Source organism: Amphiura filiformis, unplaced genomic scaffold (assembly GCF_039555335.1).
Source record: "Amphiura filiformis unplaced genomic scaffold, Afil_fr2py scaffold_32, whole genome shotgun sequence".
In the NCBI taxonomy this organism is placed as follows: Eukaryota; Metazoa; Echinodermata; class Ophiuroidea; order Amphilepidida; family Amphiuridae; genus Amphiura; species Amphiura filiformis.
Genome location: NW_027305496.1, coordinates 627,123 through 652,278, shown reverse-complemented (window position 1 = coordinate 652,278; position 25,156 = coordinate 627,123). Strand labels below are relative to the sequence as shown.

General features: G+C 33.8%; 1 protein-coding gene across 11 annotated transcripts in view; it reads left to right on the top strand.

The window, feature by feature from the left end:
• Positions 1 to 25,156, top strand: part of LOC140143917 (twitchin-like) — a 210,110-nt gene that overhangs the window by 21,141 nt on the left and 163,813 nt on the right. For all 11 annotated transcript variants that reach the window (XM_072165753.1, XM_072165755.1, XM_072165754.1 and 8 more), the window contains exons 2-5: positions 2,540 to 2,746; positions 6,415 to 6,523; positions 20,677 to 20,707; positions 22,073 to 22,377. In XM_072165753.1, coding sequence (XP_072021854.1) covers positions 2,552 to 2,746; positions 6,415 to 6,523; positions 20,677 to 20,707; positions 22,073 to 22,377 — 640 coding nt within the window. In that variant the 5' untranslated portion in view covers positions 2,540 to 2,551. The remainder of the gene's footprint in view (positions 1 to 2,539; positions 2,747 to 6,414; positions 6,524 to 20,676; positions 20,708 to 22,072; positions 22,378 to 25,156) is intronic.

The window sequence follows — 25,156 nt, the reverse complement described above, 5'->3', positions numbered from 1 at the left end:
GCCAATATGACATATTCGAGTTATGGTACCACAGTGGGGAGTAACCATACTGACCTTTTCCATGTAATTGGATCGTATCTGATAAGGCAAAGTCAAATGAGACAACGTACAGCAAACCCAATCCGACATAATCGGCCAGACAATTTTTCAAACCATTTGTATTTTACTATTTTCAGCAGCGTAAAGTGTCCATATTTAAGGCATTTTTACGATTGTTTGGATTACACTTTTGTACTCTGTACTTTGTAGCATAAACAGAAATACGACATGAAAAGATAACAACGTTGTTGCTGTCCGACATGTTACTCATTTTGCTTACTCACATTCTATTTATTCACATAGCTATTGCTGGTATCCTGAAGAAGATATCTAGACCACTTATTGGCAGGGCTATTTTTGGTTTCTTGAAAATATCTTCATTGGGGAAGCACAGTGCTGAGCAGCAACACATTTTTTACTGCCAGAGGATCTGAATTGATTTGTCACCGGTCTATAAAACTGCCTTCGATGTTTTCACATGACATCTGTGTTCGGATTGATTTGTGACGTTTACAAGATTATGATCTTTAACATATATCTATTGTTGTTAATTATGTTAATAAAGCCTAAAATAAAGACGTTTGTATTGCCTTTAAATCTCCAAAGTCAGGATCGGTCGATCGGTTACGAATAAAAACAATGTAAAAACAAATGTTAAACAATGATGTATAAGGTTTGTCAGGCTTGTTACCTTTAATATATCAGATTTGTGGTATACGAATTACATACAAACAGACAAAATATTTTGGACATTTTATACCAATATTAAAAAGTAAAAACAAAAATCATTTTTGGGTCGTTCGGAAAAAAGACGAAAAGTTGTTTTTATAACCTCTGGTCGTTTTTGATGGCCGGTCATACCCTCCGGGTAAGTTGTTGGGGTAAAAATGTTATCACTAAAATGAGCACAAAGGATGGATCTACAATTAACTTAGGTCATTTGGGCGTTAACACGCGCGTGCAGGAAGACCATAACTGTAATAAGCTGCATTAGCTGTCCTATTACGATAGACATTTGATATATCGTTGCCCTATGTAGCTGTCTGTTGCAAAAGACATGTGTGATGCGATCAGGCAAAATCAGTCGGTTCTCGGGAATATTGATTTTGAGATATTGCCAAAGAAAGGAAATATTTCTTTTTGTTTCCTCTTGTTTTGGAGACTCTTTCATATTGCTCATATCTTTGGAACTGGTTGTTCAATTTCAACGGGGTTTTCTGCAAAATGCAGCTATGTAAATGCTTTTTACTATCCTATAAGAAAATTTGATATTTCCGAGTTCCGACTGATTTTGCTTGATCGCATCACATTTAATAATTTCTATCTAAAAAATGAAAACCTGGCAGTTATTTCAGACCTAACTTGTACACTCGAAAATGATATTCGTCGAACTCACATTTCGCAACTTAGAGACAACTTTTGAGATTTTACTGTTGAATAGATGTATAATTGAACTTTGCCATCAATCACGATGCTAAATACCTATAATGAAAGTTTTTCGGCAGTAAATGTGACGTATCTTTGATTGAATTAATTGAAGACGTTCAACAAGTCTATCGTCAATTTAACCTTTGTTTTTATGGATTACATCTTCGATGATACTGAGGATAATGATGATGATAATGATGATGATGATGATGATGATGATGATGATGATGATGATGATGATGATGATGATGATGATGACGATGTCGTCACCTTCCAATTAACAAAAGTGACGTCATGAACATGATATACATCACCGATGTCCTTTTAAAAATGCAACCTGGCATAAATTATAGAAGAGATAAGTGATCATTTAACACATGTCACGCCATTACATTGACGTAATTAATGGAAGCCAATGATCATGATGATAATACCCAGAATAAAATGAAGTAATTATGTCTATTACATGGTAGCTAGATAAATTAACTCTCTCTACGCTGGTGTCGACTGCAGACGACAAGTTAAAAAAAAAATCAAAATTTAAAAAATTTCAGAATTGTAAATTTTCATGACCATATTTGGAATCAACATGAAAAATGCATTAAAATGAGTACAAACAAGCCTAGTATTGGTTCAGTGGTTCTTAAGATAGCTCTTGATATTTTGACTAAATATCTCGAAACTTGGACTTTTTATGTTGAGGCTTAGGACTAGCACGCATAGCATTAAATGATGCTCTGTTTGGGGAAGGGTGTATTCAATATCAGGTTGTGAAGTGGGCAATAGTCTCTGTATTAAATAAGGCAATGAAAAATTAATAAAAATCTCTCTTTGTCAAAAAATTGAATAATTTCCGGGACTATTTTATGCTTATTTTAATACGTTCTTGTTTTATTCCCGATTCTGTAATATAAGCCAGATCTGCTTTATACTTATTTTTAGCCTGGTCCCATCAGCGCCCTAGTGTGTTTCCGTACGGATCTATCGTACCAGCGAAACGGAAAAAAGTAGAACAAATATTGCACTTATTAAACTTTCAATCTAAACACTGTCTTTCCTCTTTTTATTGCAGTAATAACTCACCATGGTTAAAGAAGCCGGACCGACGTTTATCAAGAAACCCTCTCTCAACCAATCTGATGATGGCCGAATACTGACCTTTAGCTGTCAGATCGCCGGCGAACCACGGCCAAACTTCAAATGGATATTAGGGGATAAAGAGATCAAGAGTGGGGGAAGATATCGCTCCAATGTAAAGAAAGCAGCTTCTGGGTATCAGGTAAGAGACTCATATCATTGGATTGTTCTAGTTGAAATCCATAAAAAAATATGACCTTAATCTCCTACACAGGGGGTGTAGATTTCAAATGGAGTCATCTATTTAGATTATCCTATTTAAAATTCACATTCCCTGTGTGAAGATTAAAGCAAAAATGTGTGATTTGCATAAAGAATAGATTCCTATTTAAATGTTTGTTTTTTCACTGATCACATTATCCCCTTTTAATTTCTGGCCAAACATATGAGGTATAACGAAGAAATTTGCGGTTTCATTCCAGCGCCTATAATGCGCGTAATACGATCGCCGATCGTATTGAATGTAAGACTCCACGGAGCATCGCGCTCGACGTGTGTACACGTAACCTGACATCCACGGGACATTCGATCGGTAAACTCTGAATAAAACCGGGTATCCCCGGTTTTAATATAAAAAGTTATATTTTATTGTTATTAAAGCACTTCAAGCTTAGTCTTTTACGTGGTATTTTAGTTCACCACTGAGCATTATAATTATGCAAAGAGTAGAAATCCGAGTAAAATTTAGGGTGTCGCTGTGAAGCAAATCATACATTATGGCTTTTAGGTCATGCCTTTCATAGAAGGTGTATGAATATCAACTGTAGTAGACAAACCACTTTAGTATAACGTAAACTATACCCTAATCTTGAGGCTCAGTGTAATGCAAATTTCAATTCCACTCTTCAGACGGATTTTCCGGTGACAAAAAGCTTTTAACTTTTTAACAAATCTGATTACAAATCAGTTCGGTTTATATCCATGTTTATAAATGCAGAGACTAATTTTCTTAAAGGATTTGAAACTGCATTATTTTACACTGTTACAAAGGTTGGGTATAGGCCTAATTTTACCCAAGCTGGGTGTCATATGAACAACTCTGTTGGGTAAAATATCACTCATATGTTGGGTAATAATAAATATTTTATATTCTCAAAGTATAAGCTTAAATTGTGGGATAGGCTTTTACGACGGGAATTCATAACAATTAGTGGGTTTTTAGCGGGTTCGCCGTCGGACAAGTTTAGAACTGTCAAGCTTTCGTCAGGAGTAGCTCTGACTTCTTCAGGACAAAGTACCTAAGATTGAGACATGTAGACCGCCCCTTGTCTACTCATGACTCTGAAAAGAGTCGTTCACTGAAGACTGCCCCTTGTCAACAGAGAACAAGCAGATCTCGCCTATCTGCTAATATAAAGGTTTTGGTGGCTCTGAAAAGAGCCGTTTGCTGAAGACTGCCCCTTGTCTACAGAAACAAGCAGATCTCGCCTATCTGCTGATTTTTAAGTTTTGGTGGCTCTGTTTTGTTCTGTTTTGTTTTTTGGATTTTTTTTGGTTGTTGTTTGTTTTTGTTTTTTTGTTTTTTTAATATCTATCTTTTGAATACGCCTCTTTTGACGGAAAAGTAATTGAAATCCGAAATAGTGTAAGAAAATTAGGTATCCAGTAACGGTAGTGCCAAGTGCCTTTTTGAACTTGTTCATGTACATGTGTAAAGCAAACAATTTCTAACACTTCAAAATGTCCATGTACATATTTAAATTAAACAATTTATTGCACATTATATCGAGGGCTTAGAGAGCCAGAACCACCCATGTCCATTTGTTTTCTCAGTTACGTGTTACTCATTTCGGTAACAAATGAACGATTAATTTTGCCCTCTATAAGAAAATGTAAGTGACTTTCGGGTATATGCATGGTCACTACTTGCGTCTAAGTTCAAGTGACCATGTATATACCCCAAAGTCACTTGCATTTATTATAGAGGGCATAGTTAACCGTCTATTTGTTGCCGAAATGAGTAACATGTAATTGAGAAAACAAATGGACATAGGTTGTTCTGGCTCTAAGCCCTCGATATTAACCTTTATGAAAGAATGCAATCCGACAGTTTATTTCTCATTGAGATAAAAACGAACTAAAACTAGAACAAACTAATCTATCTGTTTGATTATACGTATGAGTGTACACTGTATAATTGTCATCCTTAGACAATAATTACATTTTGCTCTCACCGAATGCCAAAAATCATGCTCTCACCCAATGACCCCATATTTTTTACATTTTGCTCTCACCGAATGCCCCTTGGTGCGGAAGTACCAGCCCTACACCTATATCCATTTCATATTGAAGTGCCCCCCGGGGTTTTAATGATCTGTTCATCGACTTTTTTGATGTAATGAAGTTCTGATGACGAATTAGTTTATTTATTTGCTTTTGCTTATAGATTTTGTTTATTTATTTAGACATAATTTCCTTCAATATTATTTTACATTTATGGTATGATTTATGAAAAATAAAGTACTTGTAAAATAAATATTTTCATCATTTCGAAATGTGGACAAAAATATTGTTACAAATAGTGTCTTTCAATTCTGATGGTCCAATGAATTCTTAGTAAACAGCTAAATTTCAAAGGAACAGATTTTGTTTTCTACATCATTTTTATCTCAAAAACCATATTTTTCTAAACATTATTTTCTTAAGATTATTGTTTGAAATGCTACTATTAATTGTAAAGTATAATTTGAAAAGCTAATCCGTTGTAGTTATTTCTCTTTTTGACCAATTGTTTTAAATGGTCAATTTGCAACAGTTAATTTTTATGTGAGTGTTTCTTTCATACTTTGACCAAAATTTGTTAAGCAAACACTATTGCAACCACCATCTTTCAATAGATTTCTATATAAAATATAAATCAAAATGTACAGATGTTCAAAAATTGACGAGTAATGATTGGATATACATAATTTATAGTACGTACAATATAATGTACATGTATTCACAGATATTTTAAACGTATAAAGCCTGTATAGCAGGAATGGGCAACGGAGAACAACGTGGTAATACACCTCTAAAGTGGGCTAAAGTCCCCAGATTAAGTGCAGGAGATTTCCGAAGAAATGTTTAGAAAGGCTTTATTAATCCAATCAGCATTATTGGCATGATCAGTTTTATACTGACACCTCGGATGGAACTCATATTTGTCATTTCGTGTCATTGCACGGATCTATTGGCTTCAATTAGCTTCAACAGAGGAAGTATATGCTTCAAATAGAATAGACAGTTGGGTAACTTCCATTTGGAATACTCACTCCAGTTGTGGAAGATATATAGGTAAAGCTATACTGCAGAGGGAGTATGGGTTTCAAAATGATTGGCATAATAATTTACTTCACTTCGCTGATGGAAGTTCATCTGCGATGGTATATTGAATGATTAAAGTTTAAAATTTTTGAACCAAACATGAGAAATTATTCCTACCTGGGAATTTTCAGACGGCTCTCCTTGTCTCATCATCAGGAGTAAGTTGGTCACAGTCACACAGGACAGGAACAAGCTTGCAAGAGTTTACAAGACTGTGGTGAAGTCTAAGTTCAAAAAGGTCACGACCTAGTGATACCTATTACAATCTCACTCTCGTTGATAAAAGATGGCGAGTCATCTGAAAATTCCGAGGTAGGAATAATTTTTGTGTTTGGTTCAAAAGTTTTAAACTTGAATTATTAATCTACCTTGTCTCAGATTGAATATACGGTACTAAGATAAAGAACATCTAAACAACAGAATTCCTTACACTAACTTGCATGCTTATTATTGTATTAATATTTTCATGTGTGTTAGTTAATTTAATTTTGGTTTTTATTATAGGTGACACTAGACATTGAAGATGTCAACGCAGATGATGCAGGCAGCTACAAGATCGTGGCTGACAATAAATTCGGTAACACCAGCGCCACCATTGCATTGAAATTCGGAGGTAAGTCTTTTGTTACAAATAACAACAGTTGCAACGCAAAAAAAAGAATGATCCAAACATGCGGGGTAACATATGGACCATTCTAGAAAAATATACAGGTTTTCTTAAAAAGAACTATGCCGTCATATTTTTTTTAGTATTTTTATTCCCGTATCCAAACAAGCCTTTTTAATTCATTGATTGCTTCGTTTCTTGAAATATAAGATGTTTGCAATGACTGTTTATTTTGAATCCTTTGCATGGATTCAATACAGGGGTAAATGACCTGTACGTGTAGTAATACCTAGCACTGGAAAATTATAATAGCTTAGGAACTAGGGGGATTGCGGGGACTCAGCCCCTCAATAAATTTGGTCTAGGGGCTCAGCCCCTCTTTCAAGTTAAATTCTAATAATTCAAGAACGGAGTAGTCAATTTACAAAATTAAAAGATATATTATGTGGTAGCTGTTTCCTTACTTAATCTCGTGCGCTATTCCGTTCTGGTTTCATGTGGCATTACTCCAATCCAATATACTTACGGCATATTTCGCCTGAACGAATGACATACAGTGGCATAGATAGTGAATCACGCTTTTCGCTGTTATATTTTATTTCTACTCAATTTAACATTTCATCTTTAATCTTAATGCTCTGCGTGCTATCCATGTGCTTCACGGAAAAAGTTCAAGTTTTGCAATATTTTCTCAAACTATCAAGAGCTATCTTAAGAACTACTGAACCAATGCTAGGCTTGTTTGTACTTATTTTAATGCAATTTTCAGGTTGATTCCAATTATGGTCATGAAAATTTACATTTCTGAATTTTTTTGAATTTTTAAGAAATTTTTGAAACATGTCGTCTGCAGTCGACACCCGCGAGAAGAGAGTTAAGTAACACTTTAGGCGTAACATTTATCTTCTGGTCAGATGCACAATTAACAGGGCTAATTTCTTATGTAGAAGTCAAATACCAAATCGTCAATATCAACTCGAATTATAAAGCAGTATACAGACTTTTTATTGTACGTACAATATTGTATGTACAATATGTACGTTATTTAATCTATTGCCATTCTATTTCCAGTAATGTTTAAGTTCTAACGAATGTTTGATGACGTAAAATCGATAATATATTTCTGCTAGATATTGTATGTAACATATTATCGATTTTTCGTCATCAAACATTCGTTAGAACTTAAACATTACTGGAAATAGAATGGCAATCGATTAAATAACGTACATATTGTACATACAATATTGTACGTACAATACTCGGAGTCTGAAGCGCGCTTTAGAGAACATTATTAAGCCTCAAGTCCCGAAATGCACATTTTATGTTTTTACCCCACATAAGTATTTTTGGAAATAAAGGAACCATTCAGAAAGAACACTTAAAGAGTTAACAGCACATCTGGATTTATTTATAAAGCGTTACACAAACTCAGCATTTTATGGTATAACATAATCCATAATAACAAGGTCCCGACCATCTAAAAGAACATTGTGAGATGTAGGGCCTAAGGACAAGGTTCCCTGCCCAAATCCTAGTATAAACATTTAGTACATGTCATTGTTGGTATTTAGTTCCTGCATAAACCTACCAGTTGACCAGGCCAACGACGTGGACCTTTAAGGGTTTTAAGTAGAACAGAAAAAAATGACCCTTTAGTGAAGAAAATGATTTTTAGAACCAAAAACGCTTAACACTCCTTTTCACTTTTCTTAACTTTGTTATGAGTCCCTGAATTAATTAATAAGAAAGTTCCTATAGGTCTATTTAAATCTTTTTAATTTAAATTTTTTAGAACTTTTTAAGGTTCTCTATAAAACTTGAACATTGCTGCTGTATACGGGACAAAAAAAAGGTTCTAAGTTGCACTTTTTTTCTAAGAGTCGAGGCCTATGCCAGTTCATGGTTTTCAAGAAAGTATGTCATGCAACGGGCAATTTACAAAACGTGTCATGTATAGGAGTACTACGGTCAACATTTAAACTTTAGGATCTCGTACATGAAAGTATGTCAGTTGTTACCGTCGCGTCAGTCAGCGGAGTGAACTATGAACCGAATCGATAATGACATTTTAAATTATCACGTCATTTATGTAATACGTGAATCCCAGATGTAGTGTGATTTAAAGGTAGCAATACATAATTATATAAAATGTCCTATTCGTAAGCCCTACTTTGTCAGTACTACATGACTGTGCAAATGATCAAGAAAAGGCCTACTACATTAAGGGATGGGGTATGAACGTTTGGACAGTATTTATTGTGGGACATTAGAGCACATCAGACATATCGAATTGCATTCTAAATATGAAGAATGCCTTTTTGATATCAAATAATTTTAATTTTTGAAATTCACGATATAATACAAATTTTATGACAAATTATTAAAATTTGATATTTTTCACATTTTGATATATAACAGTCCTCGAAGTAAATTTTATAAATCCAATGACATATTCTGCAAGTGTATGTAGCTGGGAGGAAAAGCCGACGATTAATTGAAAATTTTGACCTTTCATATTGAAGATATGGCTTTTTTTTCCCAAAGGACCTAATTTGTTTGGTGTTTTGGGAACAAAAATCCATATCTTCAATACGAAAGGTCAAAATTTCCAATTGATCGTCGGCTTTTCATCACACCTACATAGGCCTACACTTTAAGTATAAATCATCAGATTTATAAAGTTTACTTCGAGTACTGTGAAATATCAAAAATATCAATTTTTAATCATTTGCCATAAAATGTGTATTACATTGCGAATTTCAAAAAATCAAAATTATTTGATATCAGAAGGTCATTCTTCGTATTCAGAATGCAATTCGATATGTCTGATGTACTCTAATGTCCCACAATAAATACTGTCCAAACGTTCATACCCCAACCATTAAAGGTAGCAATACACAATTATATAGAATTTCCTATTCGTAAGCCCTACTTTGTCAGTACATGTGCAAATGATCAAGAAAAGGCCTACTTACACATTAAAAGGGCACTTCGTGATCCACAGCCTCATCCCCCACAAAAAAAAGTTGAGATTAATATACCACTGGAAACCTCTGACTACATAATTAATGTTCATCTACGAACAATTTCTTGCAGATTAATTCGTTTAGCAAAAATATTGTCAAATTTGAATTTCGTTCTGGTATACCAGAACGAAACAACAGTGACCTATGGAGCAGTGTAATAACATAATCGTGCATAACTCGCAAACGCAAAAGTTTTTTCCATTGATATCTACTGAAAAATGGCATAAAAAGAGGATGCTAGGATCACGAAATACTCCTTTAATTTGCTCAGACATTTAATGACACTGTTCATGACAATGTATACCTCCTGAAAAAAAAACACGTCGCATTGATTAAGTGGTTGCATTGTACAATAGTTGTAGTGAAAAAGTAAATAAATAAAAAATAAACATATCAATGAAATAAAATAACACGCGAGTTTCTACCTCAGCACCCCTTTCGCTCTATTAAAAAGTCTGTCCAAATAACTTAGACACCCGGTTTTTAGGATATATTTCGAAAAGTTTTCACTTTGGAAAAAAGTCATAAAAGAAAAGTTGCTAAACACGGTCAGACCTAACAGAAATTATTAGTAAAGCGATGAAAAAATATTCTTCCTTGTCTACTTTTATTCAATTTTGACCGATTTACAGCAAGATATCTGGGTCCAGCCGAATATTCCTAATGACTTGAAACGTTTGATGGGATAATCTATTTACAGTAAGGGGTGTTTGAACATTGTAATCATGCATATTGATCAGTGATTCCACCCTTTTTTCTTTGATCCTTTTACTAATTCACAATAATGGCGGTCTACTCAAATGCATTCAACAAAAGCATGTTTGCAATCTACCGCGAGAGGTCGTCTCACACACATAACAAATACACTACGATCAAATAGGTTGATGACAATATTTGATTGAATGGACTGCACTTTGCCATGATTTCGGTGAAGGACACCGGTTCAAATCCTTTGTTTGGAGCCAATCAATAATTCCATGCACAACCTCTATAACTCAAAAGATGTCACAGTTGGTGCATTATAACAAATGATAGAGCAAGTTTTTATTGTGAATTATACTCCTCACCAATAACATCAGAACATTTATAGTGCATACAATTGGTATTTTCTTAGAATTGGGCCAAGCCAAAAGCATGCACAGAAGAAGATTCAAATACCGCGCCGAATTGTTGTAATTGGTTGAGGGACAGCTGGGATCACTTATAGTTAATACACTAAGAATAAATATGCCAATTAGAAACACTGTCTGCGTTTAATGAACTGAATTGTATTTTTCATTTTTATAAAATGTTTTTGGTGAGAAGTATAATTAATTTACTATTCATCCATTCACTATCCAAAATCACCATACCTACAAATCTGTATAATGAGACCTTCCAAAATATTGGTACCCACCTTCTACCGGATTATTTTTAAAGTGTTGATAAAAACCTTCCAATTTCAATAGAATTTCTGGTAAACTCTCACTCAATGCTTTGGAAACACAAAAATCCCGTTAGGTCTCAGCGAATGTTAACACTTTTCTTTCATGACTTTCTTTAAAAGTGGATATTTTTTCAAATAAGTAACAAAAACTGGGTGTCTAAGTTAATTGGACAGACAATAGTAGAACTGGTGCCCGGTCCCCGCACTCCGTTCATCCGCGGGCATTCATGCTCGTCGAAAACTTCGCGTAATAAGGTGTGTTTTTAGATGAAGAAACGCGATTCGCGAAACACACAAAAAAGGAGTGTTTTTTCAAACCACGTGTTCGCAAAATTGACAAAAAGGCTATTTTCATCGAGCAGCCTAGGCGTTTCCGCCAGAAAAGGGTATTAGAAATATCGTTCGCGTTTTAGGGGAAATAGGGGTATTGTCGAAGGGCAAATAATTCGCGAAATCGCTAAAAAAAATGGGTGTTTCCCCCTAAAAACTTCGCGAAATGAGATGCAAAAGGGGGTGTTTTTAAAGTTCACCCAGCAAACACAAAAACGTTTTAAAAAAGTTTTAAAAAACTTATATTTTAGCTTTTGCTTTACATAAAAACGTTTTAATAACATTAAAATGTCGGGTTATATAAAGGTCATGAAAACGTTTTAAAACGTTTTGTATGAAAACACACATATTTTTAAAATGTTTTCAAAAATGTTATTGTAAACTATTTTTACAAAAAAATTTTGCCAAATATTTTGTCAACACCAAAATAACATTATGTTAAAATATTTGCACCCGGCAAACACAGAACTGTTCTTAAAATGTTTTTTCAAAACGTTTTAATAACATTTAAATGTCGGGTTATATAAAGGTCATGAAAACGTTTTTAAAACGTTATTGCAAATATTTTTCGCAAATATATGTTCAACCCCAACATAACATTCTGTTTAGAATGTTTTGTATCAAGTTTTCAAAAATGTTTTTGGAATGTTATTAAAACGTTTTTATCCCCTTTATATAACCCGACATTTAAATTTGTTTGTAAAACATTTTTTGTTTGCAGAGCAGTAGATTATCAAAAATGATTTTTAATGTTATGAAAACGTTTTATACTCTTAATAGGCCTATACCCTTTATATAACCCGACTTTTTAAACGTTTTCTGACAACTTTTTGGGGCGCCCGCTACGGCGGCGGCCCCATTATTAGGCTTGACTTTGCAAAACGCTTCTAATTTCAGTCTTGCTAGATTTACTTCGCAATTGTTTTGCTAAAATCATGCCCAGCTCAGAAATGAAACCACAATTTGCTTGGATTTTATTTTATTATTGTTTTCTGATATGCATGGGATAAAATCTTGTGCGTATATTCTTTGTTTAAAATACAAAATTAATGGACTTATAAAAACACCAAATAACCCGTGACCTTTGTACGGGCTTAAACCAGTTTACCGCCTCTTATAACCCGATAGACGGTGACCAACACTATATGGACCACAATAGCCTAATCTCAATGGCATAGTTCAATAACCTCAAATAAACAATCATAGTGAAAAAGTTGACCTAACTTGCAGAGTATGAGTTTTTGTACCCAAAGTTTCAAAGTCATTCAAAGAATGTACACATGTATGTTGTATAGCTGTCCTTGTTTAATAAGCAGGCAGCAGGGTACCCGGGCAGGGTACAGTGTATGAGTAGGCATCTTATCAAGATCAAGATAGTGATAGTGACATAACAATTTTAATTGGTAAGATAAGCATGTTAAAACATGCTTATCTTACCAAGGTCTTATCTATCTGCATGGTGTAATTGAAATTACTATATAACATGTACAAGCTGTATCAAAAAGTTTGGTACCTAGCAGTTTTGATAGTTATTGAAAAAGCCTGGTTCTTCCAAATGCAATATCGGGTCCCCCTTAAAATGATAAAATGATCAGACCATAAATCTTTTGTGACTGTTTATGACATTAATCAACAAATTATGCGGATCCTAGATGTGTCGAGGATGTTACGTTTATGAACAAAACGTTACGTTTGTTTTTTTTTCAATTTGTTGCTACGTGTATGTTAAAAAATGAAAGTTCTGTAACTTTTTTAAATTCTTCAATGCTAATTATTCGTATTGGATATCATCAAATTGTAAATCTCTAGTCAGATTTTCAGTGTGTTAACAACTATGTATTTTATAAAGACGTTACGTTCATGTACAAAACATTAACGTTCTTATCTTGTAAACATTGTATACCCATAGCTACTTTTATGCCCGCTTTTATGAAGAATGAATGTTCTGTAATTGTTTTTTATAATTCATCTCTGTTAGATTTTCAGTGTATTAGCAAGTAGATGATGTATATGTATCACAGACGTTATACATTCATAAAAACTCTTCTTTTGGTCAACATAGGCGTAGATCCAGGGTGGGGATAACCCCCCCAATATTTTGCCAGGGGAGCTTACTTACTTGTGTCTTCTATACTATCCATCATATACCCCCATGCATAACGAAATTCAACAATATTCAATATCCAAAGCAATATCATCACTACAATATGCCCCAAAACAGAACTCCCCATCCCACATAATCGCAAATTGACACGACAGCTTCATTCCAATTCAATTTATTTCATCCAAAACGGTCCTGTGATACACCTTCCCCAATCAAACACATTTGCATATGATCATCTTCTACTCTTCCCTATAGAAAAAATCATTATAATATAAAATCTAAACACCATGCCATGGACCCGGGGCCATGGAATTCACCATATCACGTCCAAGCTCACATTGGGCGCCCCATTCCTTTTTTAAAGGAATTTTTATTATAACCTTTTGCGAATGATGTCGAAAACGTTTTGTGTTTGCTGGGCACCGACAAGCATGAATACCTGCGGATGCACTGAGTGCGGGGGCCGGAAACTGGTGTGCCTGCTGAAGATACAGTTTTCATCGAGCAACGCTCTTCGCTATTGGCTTGTTATTAAAAGGTGAAACTATCAACTGATCAAGCAACGCACATTACATGTATATATAGCGATTACCTAGTAGCCTAGTAGGAAACACATTGCAACTATTTCATTGCATTCTAGGCCTATGCCAGTTTACCAATTTCAATAAAGCTTATGTCATGCAACGTGCAAGTAGGCCTACTGGGTCAACATTTAACTTTAAGGATCTCATACAGAACGTATGTTAGTTGTTGCCCCGGTTGTTGCCGCGTCAGTCAGCGGAGTGAATGAACCGAATCGATAATGACCTTTTAAAACATGACGACATATGTGATAGGCCTACGTGAATGAAGCGTGATTTGATGGAAGCAATTATACTATAACATAGGCCTATAGGTCTATGCCCTATTTTATCAATACATATGCAAATGATTATGCATACATGGTATAGGCGTAGGCCTACGTAAGCATTTTGCAGTCATACTATAGAGCCGTCTGCACATTGAAATGAAACAAATCCATTTTAAACTATATTTGCAATGAAAAAGGAAATAAATAACAAATAGGCCTACACATTTCAATGACATAAAATAACAACATGCGAGTTTCTAACTATAGGCCTACACCCCTTTCACACTAGTAGAACTTATGGGCATATAGGAAATTCGCGTTGTAACACAAATGTTATGGCAAATGATTATGTGTTTGATATTTAACAGTCCTCGATGTAAACTTTAGCCTATAGATCTAATGATATGTTGGGGCTACTTAGGCCTACATGTATTATGTAACTGGGAGGAAACGCCGTCCATCATTAGAACATTTTTGGGGAAAATGTATCACCTTTGGCCTATATTTTAAACATGCCTCCCCCCCCAGCATTCAATATTTGTAATTTGTATTCTGTTTCATGGCATAGGCCTGCTCAGCCTATGCCAGTTTACCAATTTCAAGGAAGCTTACCGGTATTTTATGCAACGGGTAATTTACAAAGCATGTCTAGTACTGAGGTACATTTTTTTTTGTGATCTTATACGTGGACGTAATATAATATGTCAGTTGCTATGGTCGCGTCAGTCAGCGGAGTAAGCCTACACATTTTCAGTCGTTACTGTAGCAGTATGCCTATTCCTCAATGGAATAACCCGAATCCATCTAAACCTTAAATTATGATGACGTCAAAATTATTATGACATTCATGTGACATTGTACCGTCCTGAAGAACAAATGTCACGCTGAAAAACAGTTGCAGTGGAAATGTAAATAAATAGAAGAACCTGGCTTACACATGTCAATGAACTAAAATAACAACATGCGAGTTTCTAACTAAACACCCTCTCACTATTGCTGTGGTGGGCCTACTGAATTTAATTTTTCATCAAGCAACACTCTTCACTATAGTGACTTACAACATACGTTACCAGATTTAAACTGTTTAAATGTGACATTTAATATCTATGTGATAAAACCTAATAGTAGAAAACAGAAGTAGCCTTATTAAATGAAACAATTTATAACTGTTTATAAACACCTTCCTTAAGCGTACCACAGCTGTTAAAATATTAGATGTGTGATGGAACGAGCAATTTAGTAAACTACATTAGCCTAATGTGTGGGAAATGCGACATAATGCTCTACGTGCTATCCATGCGCTTCAATGGAAAAAACATTCTCAAAATATCAAGCGCTATCTTAAGAACTACTGAATCAATACTAGGCTTGTTTGTACTCATTTTAATGCATTTTTCATGCTGATTCCAAATATGGTCATGAAAATTTACATTTTTGAAATTTTTTGAATTTAAAAAAAAAATTGAAACTTGTCGTCTGCAGTCGACACCTGCGTGAAGAGAGATATTCATTCGATTTGTATGGCTGGATTGTAACACATTGCATGATGTCATGGGCTTATTGGCAGTTCACCAATTTCAAAGCTTATGTCATGCAACGGGTAATTTACAAAACATGTTTGTATGTCAGGTACTTCGGTCAACATTTAAACTTTTCGGATCTCATACCGTGGAAGTATGTCAGTTGTTATTAGAGAGCTTGCGAAATGACGTTACGTTAACTTTAACTTTAACTTCTAGAGGATTATAGAGGATTATGTATTCAAAACCAAGATGGGTTTGAATACATAATCCTCTATAATCCTCTAGAAGTTAAAGTTAAAGTTAACGTAACGTCATTTCGCAAGCTCTCTACTGTCGCGTCAGTCAGCGGAGTGAATGAACCGAATCGATAATGACATTTTAAAAACATGGTGACATAATATGAGTCCCAGATGCACGGCCAAGATTCAACGTGCTTTGACGAGTCCAACAGGAATATATAAATATAATATGTCATAGGCCCTACTTCTGTCACATGCAAATGGGTATATAGGTCTACATGCACATTTTTTCGTGGTTACTGACAGTCGCCATAGTGGAATGATCCGAATTATGACGTCAATATTAGTTCATTTGACATCCTAAAGAGCAAGTTAGAATTATCTTTCAGGAGTGGTGCGTGAAAAATCGCAGATGTGATACTAAATTAAACACATCACGCCAGCAAGCGCGGGTTATATTTTGGGGTTTGGTTTTGGTAAACTCAACGCTTTAATAACATCAAATGACGGGTTACATTACTATATTTTGTATTTTGTTCGTTTTGTATAAAACACACTGTAGCAGCATTTCTAAAATTATTTTGTCAACACTTCAATAACATTTTGTTAGAATATTTTGCAATAAGTTTTCAAAAATTGTTTTTGAATCTTTTGAAAAGTTTTATACCCTTTATATAACCCGACATTTCAACTTTTTCTGGCAACCTTTTCTAACCTTTTCAGTGCGAATAATGTCGAAAATGTATTGTGTTTGCTTGGGGGAGGTTCTTTCAATTTCTTTGTATTTTTTCTTCCTTTTGACGATATGGCCAATATAGGCATTAGCTAACCTGGCTTGTGCATTTTGCATAAGTCTGGACCATGCATTTTCCATCGACCCAAGCGTGTGTACATAGGCCCTACGGACAACCAAAGAAAACAAGCAAAATATAAATGGTAAATAGGCCTACCCTCTAGCAGTGTGGGGTTAAGGGGGTACTACACCCCTGGCCAATTGTGTGCCCATTTTTGCATGTTTCTCAAAATTTATATCGCATTGATGACAAGTAAAATATGTATATTATAGGAGCAAGGACTATAACTACTGCACTGGAAATTTTATTTCAGCACAGACAACAGTTGTGGAATATGAGGGGAAACCACTATTTGATCAATAAATCAATAACTACTAGCCTTGAGTTGCTGAATTTTCAGTGCAGTAGTTGTAGTCCTTGCCCCTATAATATACATATCTTACGTGTCACCAATGCGCTATAATTTCTGAGAAAAATGCAAAAATAGGCACAAAATTGGCCAGGGGTGTAGTACCCCCTTAATGAAACCATTTTATAACTCTACAAACACCTTCCTTTATCGTACTACAGCTGTTAAAATGTGTCATGTAACAAGCAATAACATCATGTAACAATGTGTAGGAAAAGTGAGGATTATATACTGTATCTCTTGATATAGCAACACATTTGCAATTATTCCATTGCGTACCGGGATTGCGTATTAGGCTTAGGCAATTTCAATAAAGCTTATGTCATGCATGCAACGGTCAATTTACAAAACATGTGTGTATGTCAAGTACGGCCTACTTTCATGACTAGACTTTGGTATGTTGGTCAACATTTAATTTTTTGGCTCTCATACAAGTATATCAGTTGTTACGGTCGCGTCAGTCAGCGGAGTGAATGAATCGAATCGATAATGACATTTAAAATATGGCGAAATAATACGAGTCCCAGATGCCTGGCCAAGATGCAACGTGCTTTGACAGATCCAATAGGCATGTTAGAAAAATATAAATATAATGTGTCATAGGCCCTACTTCTGTCACATGCAAATGGGTATATAGGTCTATATGCACATCTTTTAGTAGTTACTAATATGCTAACAGTCTCCTCAGTTAGTGGAATGATCCACAATATGACGTCAGTATTAGTTCATAATAAACAACCATGAAACAACGCACATCCAGAAGAAGTTAGAATTATCTTGCATGAGCAGATGAGTGGTGCGTGAAAAATCGCAGAAGTGAAACATAGGAAACACATCGCGCCAGCAAGGACACAACGTTTTTAAAACGATTTTAACGGGCAATGTCTTTGGTTTTGGTTGTAAAAAACACACTGTAACAACATTTTTAAAACGTTATTGTAAAATATTTGTGTAAACTTTTTTTTCAAATTATTTTGCAGTAAGTTTTTGCAAATAATGTCGAAAACGTTTGTTTGTTTTGCTGGGGGGGGGGGGCACGGGATAAGAGTTTTCAGTTTCTTTTTTTCCTTAAAATCTTAAAGGCTAAGACCAAAATTGCTATAGTGGACGTTGGCCTTCTTTGCTTCTTTCAATTTCTTTCTATTTGTTCTTCCTTTTAACGTTATGACCAGCAGCTTTTTTTACGATATGGCTAACCAGGCTTGTGTATTTTATATAAATTACTATCGAACTAAATGTATGTATAACAAAAAAAACACGTCACTATACCTTCTGAAAGTAGGGAGATAGTAACCCAAAATCTTTTCATAGTTATTGCATTATAGCATACTCAAAGGAAAATATTTCAGCACCCCCTAAAGAAAAACAATAGTTTTTTTCCCATATAAGAAGAAATAAATTGAAATTCCGCACACAAGTTTCAATAGAAAAGCTACATCTTTATTTCTGTTAAATACACACATTACAGCTGATGAAGCTACAAACTTGATAGAATATTTACACTTTTACAATATGGCATGGCAGGATAACCTTGCAGAACATTAAATATAGTACAATAATACTTCAAATCGCTGACGATGTCTTTGGTGTCGAGCCAACGTTAATCGTTAGGTGTTGTTGTCATTTTGGTTCATCTATTGGTGACACGGATATCTTTATCATAATAACTGAAAAAACTGTGTTTAGATATGAAACACATTTTTAATAGATTTGTAAACGTGTTTGAAACCGAAATCCGAATGTCAAACTCGGGTGACATTGTGTGTTTAGTTCCCAAACAAAATGACATCAAATTCCTAAACATGCTTCATCACTAAAAGGCTTAACAAAGATTACACACATCGATTATAAAAGTGTTACAGTGTTTAAAAACACTTTTTGCAGCATGGGATCGGCAATTATGTCTTGAGATTAGATATTATATAAACATTAAAAGAAAACATTACAAATCAACATAATTATAGCCTACTTTTTCCTTAAGAATCCATAATAATAGGCCTTATAATACGATATGGATAATTCACTGAGCATTAGTTACGATATTCGCACGCGACGGTGATGATTATTGCATGTAGGTCATGCATTTGCTGACGAAGTGTTTGCATGGTTTGCATACTAGTAGTTATATCGTTGGGTACTAGTGTCATTTTGGTTCATTATTTGGTGACAGTTATATTAAACAATGGGGCTCTTCCAGTTGAAATCCAAACACCCCCTGTGAAAGACAGACCTTAATCTCCCACACAAGGTGTATATAAATTTCAAATGGAGGTACCTGAATGAGTGGCTCCAATTGAAATCTAAATCATTTTCGATGTTTTGGAGATTAACTCTCTTCACGCGGGTGTCGACTGCAGACGACAAGTTTCAAAAAAAATTTAAAAATTCAAAAATTTCAGAAATGTAAATTTTCATGACAATATTTGGAATCAGCATGAAAAATGCATTAAAATGAGTACAAACAAGCCTAGTATTGGTTCAATTGTTCTTAAGACAGCTTGTGATATTTTGAGAAAATATCTCAAAACTTGGACTTTTTATGTTGAAACCTATGGCTAGCATGCAGAGTATTAAGGTTGTGACTTGTGGGTGCATGCATTTAAACTAGAATATAGTCCGTTGTCTTGCAATTATCTTAACAATATAAAAAACAATGAAAAGTAATAGTTACGCACTTTGTCTAAACATTCAAACACAAACATGCATAGTTATACTATAATGTTCAAAAGAAGATTACAGGTTCTCCAGCATGCTATAGTTCTGTCATTAGCTCAAGACAGGACGCCTCAGACATGTCAGATTGCTTTTATAGCCAAGACAAACGTAACATGCATTCTTGTTGCTTTTCTATTGCTTTATGTATTCTGTTTTATTACGCTGTTAAGACTTGTCTCAAACAGAAATACAGTATTGCAAAGACACGATGCGTGAAAGAGGACATAGATTAGTTAATTAGGAAATACTGCATAATCTTCAATTGATAATTATTATATATTTATGATTTCGTTTTGGTCAGACTTATTCGTTTTCAGTTAAATAGGTAACCCATCAAACACAAAACGTTTTACATAAACGTTTAAATGTCGAGTTATTTATATAAAGGGTATAAACGTTTTAATAACATTTAAAAATATATAGAAAACTTGCTGCAAAACAATTTACCAAAATGTTACCAAAAATATTTTGCCAAAAAATGTTTGCCAAAAAATATCTTACATTAACATTTTGACAATATTTTTAATTTTTTTTTCATATAAAACACTTTAAAAATGTGTTCGCAATTTTTTCAATTAAATGTTATTAAAACGTTTAGACCAAAATCAAAAACCTGTTTATAACGTTTTAAAAACATGGGTCCTAGTATACCCTCATATTCAAGTATTAGCTTTGCTTTGTTTTCTGCTCTTATGGCATCGACTCTTTAACATTTTTTTAATTGTTTTCTTTTGTTTTATTAGATGCAGATGAGGAAGAGGAAACCAAAACTGGGTAAGATACATGTTAATAACTATAATAATATGCCGTATTGATGAAATCATTGAATATTCATGGGCCATCACTGTATAAGATTATCGGCATAAGACGTACCGTAAAATGGGGTAACTTTGGTCGGTCAAAAAATATTTTTTAAGTGGTCATATTTTCGTACAGCAATATTGTTTTAGTCATATTTGGTATCAATTTGTTAAGAAATATTTGGAAGAAATTATAGTCGCTCATGTTCAATTTCCTCGAAATTTACGAAAAACTCAGGATTTTTGACCAAAAATGAGCATTTTTTAAACATTTTTTTCAGTAAAAATAAAAATAGATATTTGTGAGCAAGGATGTGTGCTTGATTAATTTTACAAGGGTCAAATGTCACAAAAAAACAATAAATTGCCCATATACAGCGAAGATCTTTTTTTTTTCTTCATGGATTATGTAATACACTGACCAAAGTTGGCCCAAATGCGGGGTAACTTTGGTCAGGCTATTTTTAACCCCTAGGGCACAATATAAAATTATTTTAAAATCTTTTTCAACTTTAAGGTGTAGAAGGGAACCCTAATGTCATAAAAAAAAGAATTAATTAGAAATATAATTGGTTTTGTTTGGAAGCAGTGGTTTAAAAACTCTGAAAAGTGCCCAAAGTTACCCCATTTTACGGGTAACTCACACATCAACATACCAACATGTTTATATTGTTGATATAAACTAATTTGAGTGTCAATAAAATACCCTTAAACACGTTGTAGTGTTAATCTTAAGCAACACCTCATATACTTTAACGTATAAAGTACAGAAATAAACACGTGTTTAAGTGTTATCAGTGATTTTATGAAGTCATAACCAATAAGCACAAATGAAGTGGCAAACATTATATACAAATCAGGGTGTTTTATATTATCTGCAGAAATACGTTGAAACTTTAAATTGTATATTCCTTTAAATTGTATTAAACTACGTTCTAGAAATATACAATTTATTGGCATTTAACAGTTTTGAGAATCTAACCTTCGACTTGGCTATTAAACTTATTTACAGGCATTTATACATTGGGTGAGTTGATATGGCCACCCAAGGTGGACATGTGTGCACAATTCATATTAAACCTATCAGCAAACTATAGAAAATTGGATTTCACACAATTTGCCCCCCCCCCCCCTTTTAGAACATTTTGCTTTCAGTTTCAAAATCTTCCACGTCTTTTTTTTTTTCATTTTAAGGGTTGTGTGGTTTTCAAATCGAATACGTGATTATTCTATTAGGTTATTCAAAATATTGCACATACACTGACGAGTTGCTCGCCGATTTTGCAAGTTTCATCTATAGCATTTCTATATCTTGTATTTTCTTCTATATCAACATCAGTGGTGTGGATGGAATTGCACCGAATTTTACCATGAAACCCAAAATGAAGCAATCAGATGACGGCGGTAAGCTCAACATCGAAACCGAACTCTGCGCTGACCCGGAACCGGAAATCAAGTGGTACATTGGAGATAAGGTACTGAAAGATGGCGGCCGGCTTAAAATCAAGCAACGAAGAGATGGAGAGTTCTTCTTTCTGGCACTTGAGATTACTGACGTCAGTGAAGATGATGGTGGCGAGTACAAGATCATTGCTAAGAATAAGCTCGGCTCGGCTACCAATACAATCAAGCTAAATTTTGCACGTAAGTATCAACTTTTATTGACTAAATTATCATAAAGCCAATCAAATTAATAAAAACAGATATAGGTAAACCCAGGGGAGTATGGGTTTCAAAATGATTAAGCCTGACCAATTACATTTGAAAAACATACTCCCCCTGTAGAAGATATTTCCTAAATCTTCCACATGGAAAGTGTGGATATTTAATGGAATAGCCCAATAGAAAACACAATTTAATCAAAATACAAACCAAAAACTTATTTTAGGGTGTTCCAAAATGACGACCATCAATATGACAACTTTCATGTTATAATTTAATCATACAACATCTTGACATAATTACGCCTTAAACATCAAAGTTCAATTGCTAAACAATCAATAAGCCAAATCGGCATTGAAATGTGCAATGCATTGTGAACAGTTTTTGCAGTTTTGGGACACTTTGCCCTCTGACCTATCGGGAAATTGTATTTTTGTGCGTACAAAATATATTTAAAATGTTTTACTAGAATAAAAATTGTTTAAAAAGCACGATTATTTTGTAAATTAATTATGTAAAATATTATTAATGATAACATTATTAAAATAGTAAATTAATGAATAATAATTACAGCAATTTCCCCGATATGTCAGAGGTCAAAGTGTCCCAAAACTGCTCTAAAACCGGAAGTTACAATGCCGATTGTGCTTATATTATAAACATTTTTAGTATTTTGTTTAATACAAAGTGATAGCAAAATGCTTTTATAAATAAGTTGTAATTGCTAAGCACATTTTTGCTTTGTATTCTTTCAACATAGGGTTTCTAATAATATACATAGCTGCGCGATTTTTGGCACTCATATTATGCGCTAATATGGATAATTATGCAAATATATACGAGTGAAAAATTCTAAAGTGAAACCATTCATTTCAGACATTTATTTCATTCAAATTATGTATCATTAATTGATTATATCATGACTGTATAATGGTTTGTTGGGGGTGTTTAACAGACATAACCATATTTATAGTATACGACGAAAAACGTATAACTTAACTTAATAAAACATTATTACAGTATAATTAAATTCTTTGGCATAACAACAAAACGATTTGATCATTTTATCTTTGTCCACTAGAGATAATTAATTCATAAGCTGCACTATTAATTAATACATTGCACTATTTTAGAGATATCAGCTATATACATTCAATATTTACATTATTATATACATTAACACAATATTTACAATTTTAGTGCAAACACACACATTAGGGGCATATATTTATTTTAAACGGCGAAGCACGGGTCCATATATACAAATGTGCTAGTTCTTTAAGTGTACTTTATACACTTCTTTTAGTAAACACTTATGGCCTTTATTTTAATTTGTTCATTTATCTTTTGTTCGTCAAAATGATTTTACGGATAATACAACGAAGTCAGTAATTGTAGGTACTTTTTGGTACTTACATTTTGATTGAAGTTTTTATTTTCAAATACTTATTTCTATTTTTCATTTGTTTTTGTTTGATTTTTATTCATACAATGCATGGAGAAATTAGTTTCGTTTATGTTTATCATGATATGAGGTCATATGAAAAATTAATTCGTTTCACATCCGCCTCCCTCCTCACTTTCTGGGATCAATTCATATTTTTTTTTTTTCAATTTCCAGTTTAAATTTAAGTTGTTTATTTAAATACTTTATTAAAATGTTAATGATGATAGACGAAGTCTATTCAGCATGAATTACTTAGTGTTTTTGTGGCACTCTTTAACAGGGCCTCATTGTTTTCATCGGCATGATCGGAGATGCTGAAGACTGCTAACAATGTCAATTTTACGTGAACACTACTGTGTCATCATAATTGCAAAAAAAAATCCCTCCCTCCTCACTTTTCCAAATACATGGGGACGTGAAACGGATTTTTAATTCTATGTGGCCAAAACTGAATAGAAATATTCAATTTAAAGCAGTTATTCAAAATTATGTACTTTGTTGCATTATTCTTTGTCGAATTATGTTTGAAATTATTATGCATACTTTGAAGAATTTTGTATCGACTCCAGGCTAGTTTCAGTACTAAATGACAATAAAGTATACGTGCTCTCTATATGTCTTAAACGGACGGTACTATTTGATATGTGGCGATTATTTTATGCTTAAGACGGATAATTTGTAAGATAAATGGATATGTCATACGTCAGACGGATATACTCATATAATATACCATATTGTAGACGGATAATATTTTCTATGGTCTTCAAAAATAATGTTCGTAAGGAATTTATACATCAGTTTAATGAAGCAAAAAATACAACTTTCACTACATTCAATATTGATATAGGCATATAAGTCTTTCTTAAGTATAGGACGATTTGTTACCCAACACACTTTTTTGGTAAAACTGTCACCAAATATATTTGCTCACAAATGCATTGGCCCACATAATGCATTGACTGTTTATAATAATTCTATTACAATCATTTAAAACATTGCTTTTTTAACATTCTTTGGCACATAGGATATGTGTTTAGACACACATTTGTATTTTTCCAGTCAATATACATTTGTTCCCCTTGAGTTGGTGTCAGTGGAAATATAAAATAATTATATGTTAATATTACGGATATTGTAAAATACAGGGTCATTACGCAGAGCATGTCCAATGAACAAATTATTAATGCAATATTAGCATTGCACTGGTACCACGTGCCTTATATATAAAATTATCACAGTAGCTTGTGAATTAAAGGAATAGGTGTGCAGGGTTCAAATTAATTATTAGCACTACATTGGTACCACATGAATGAA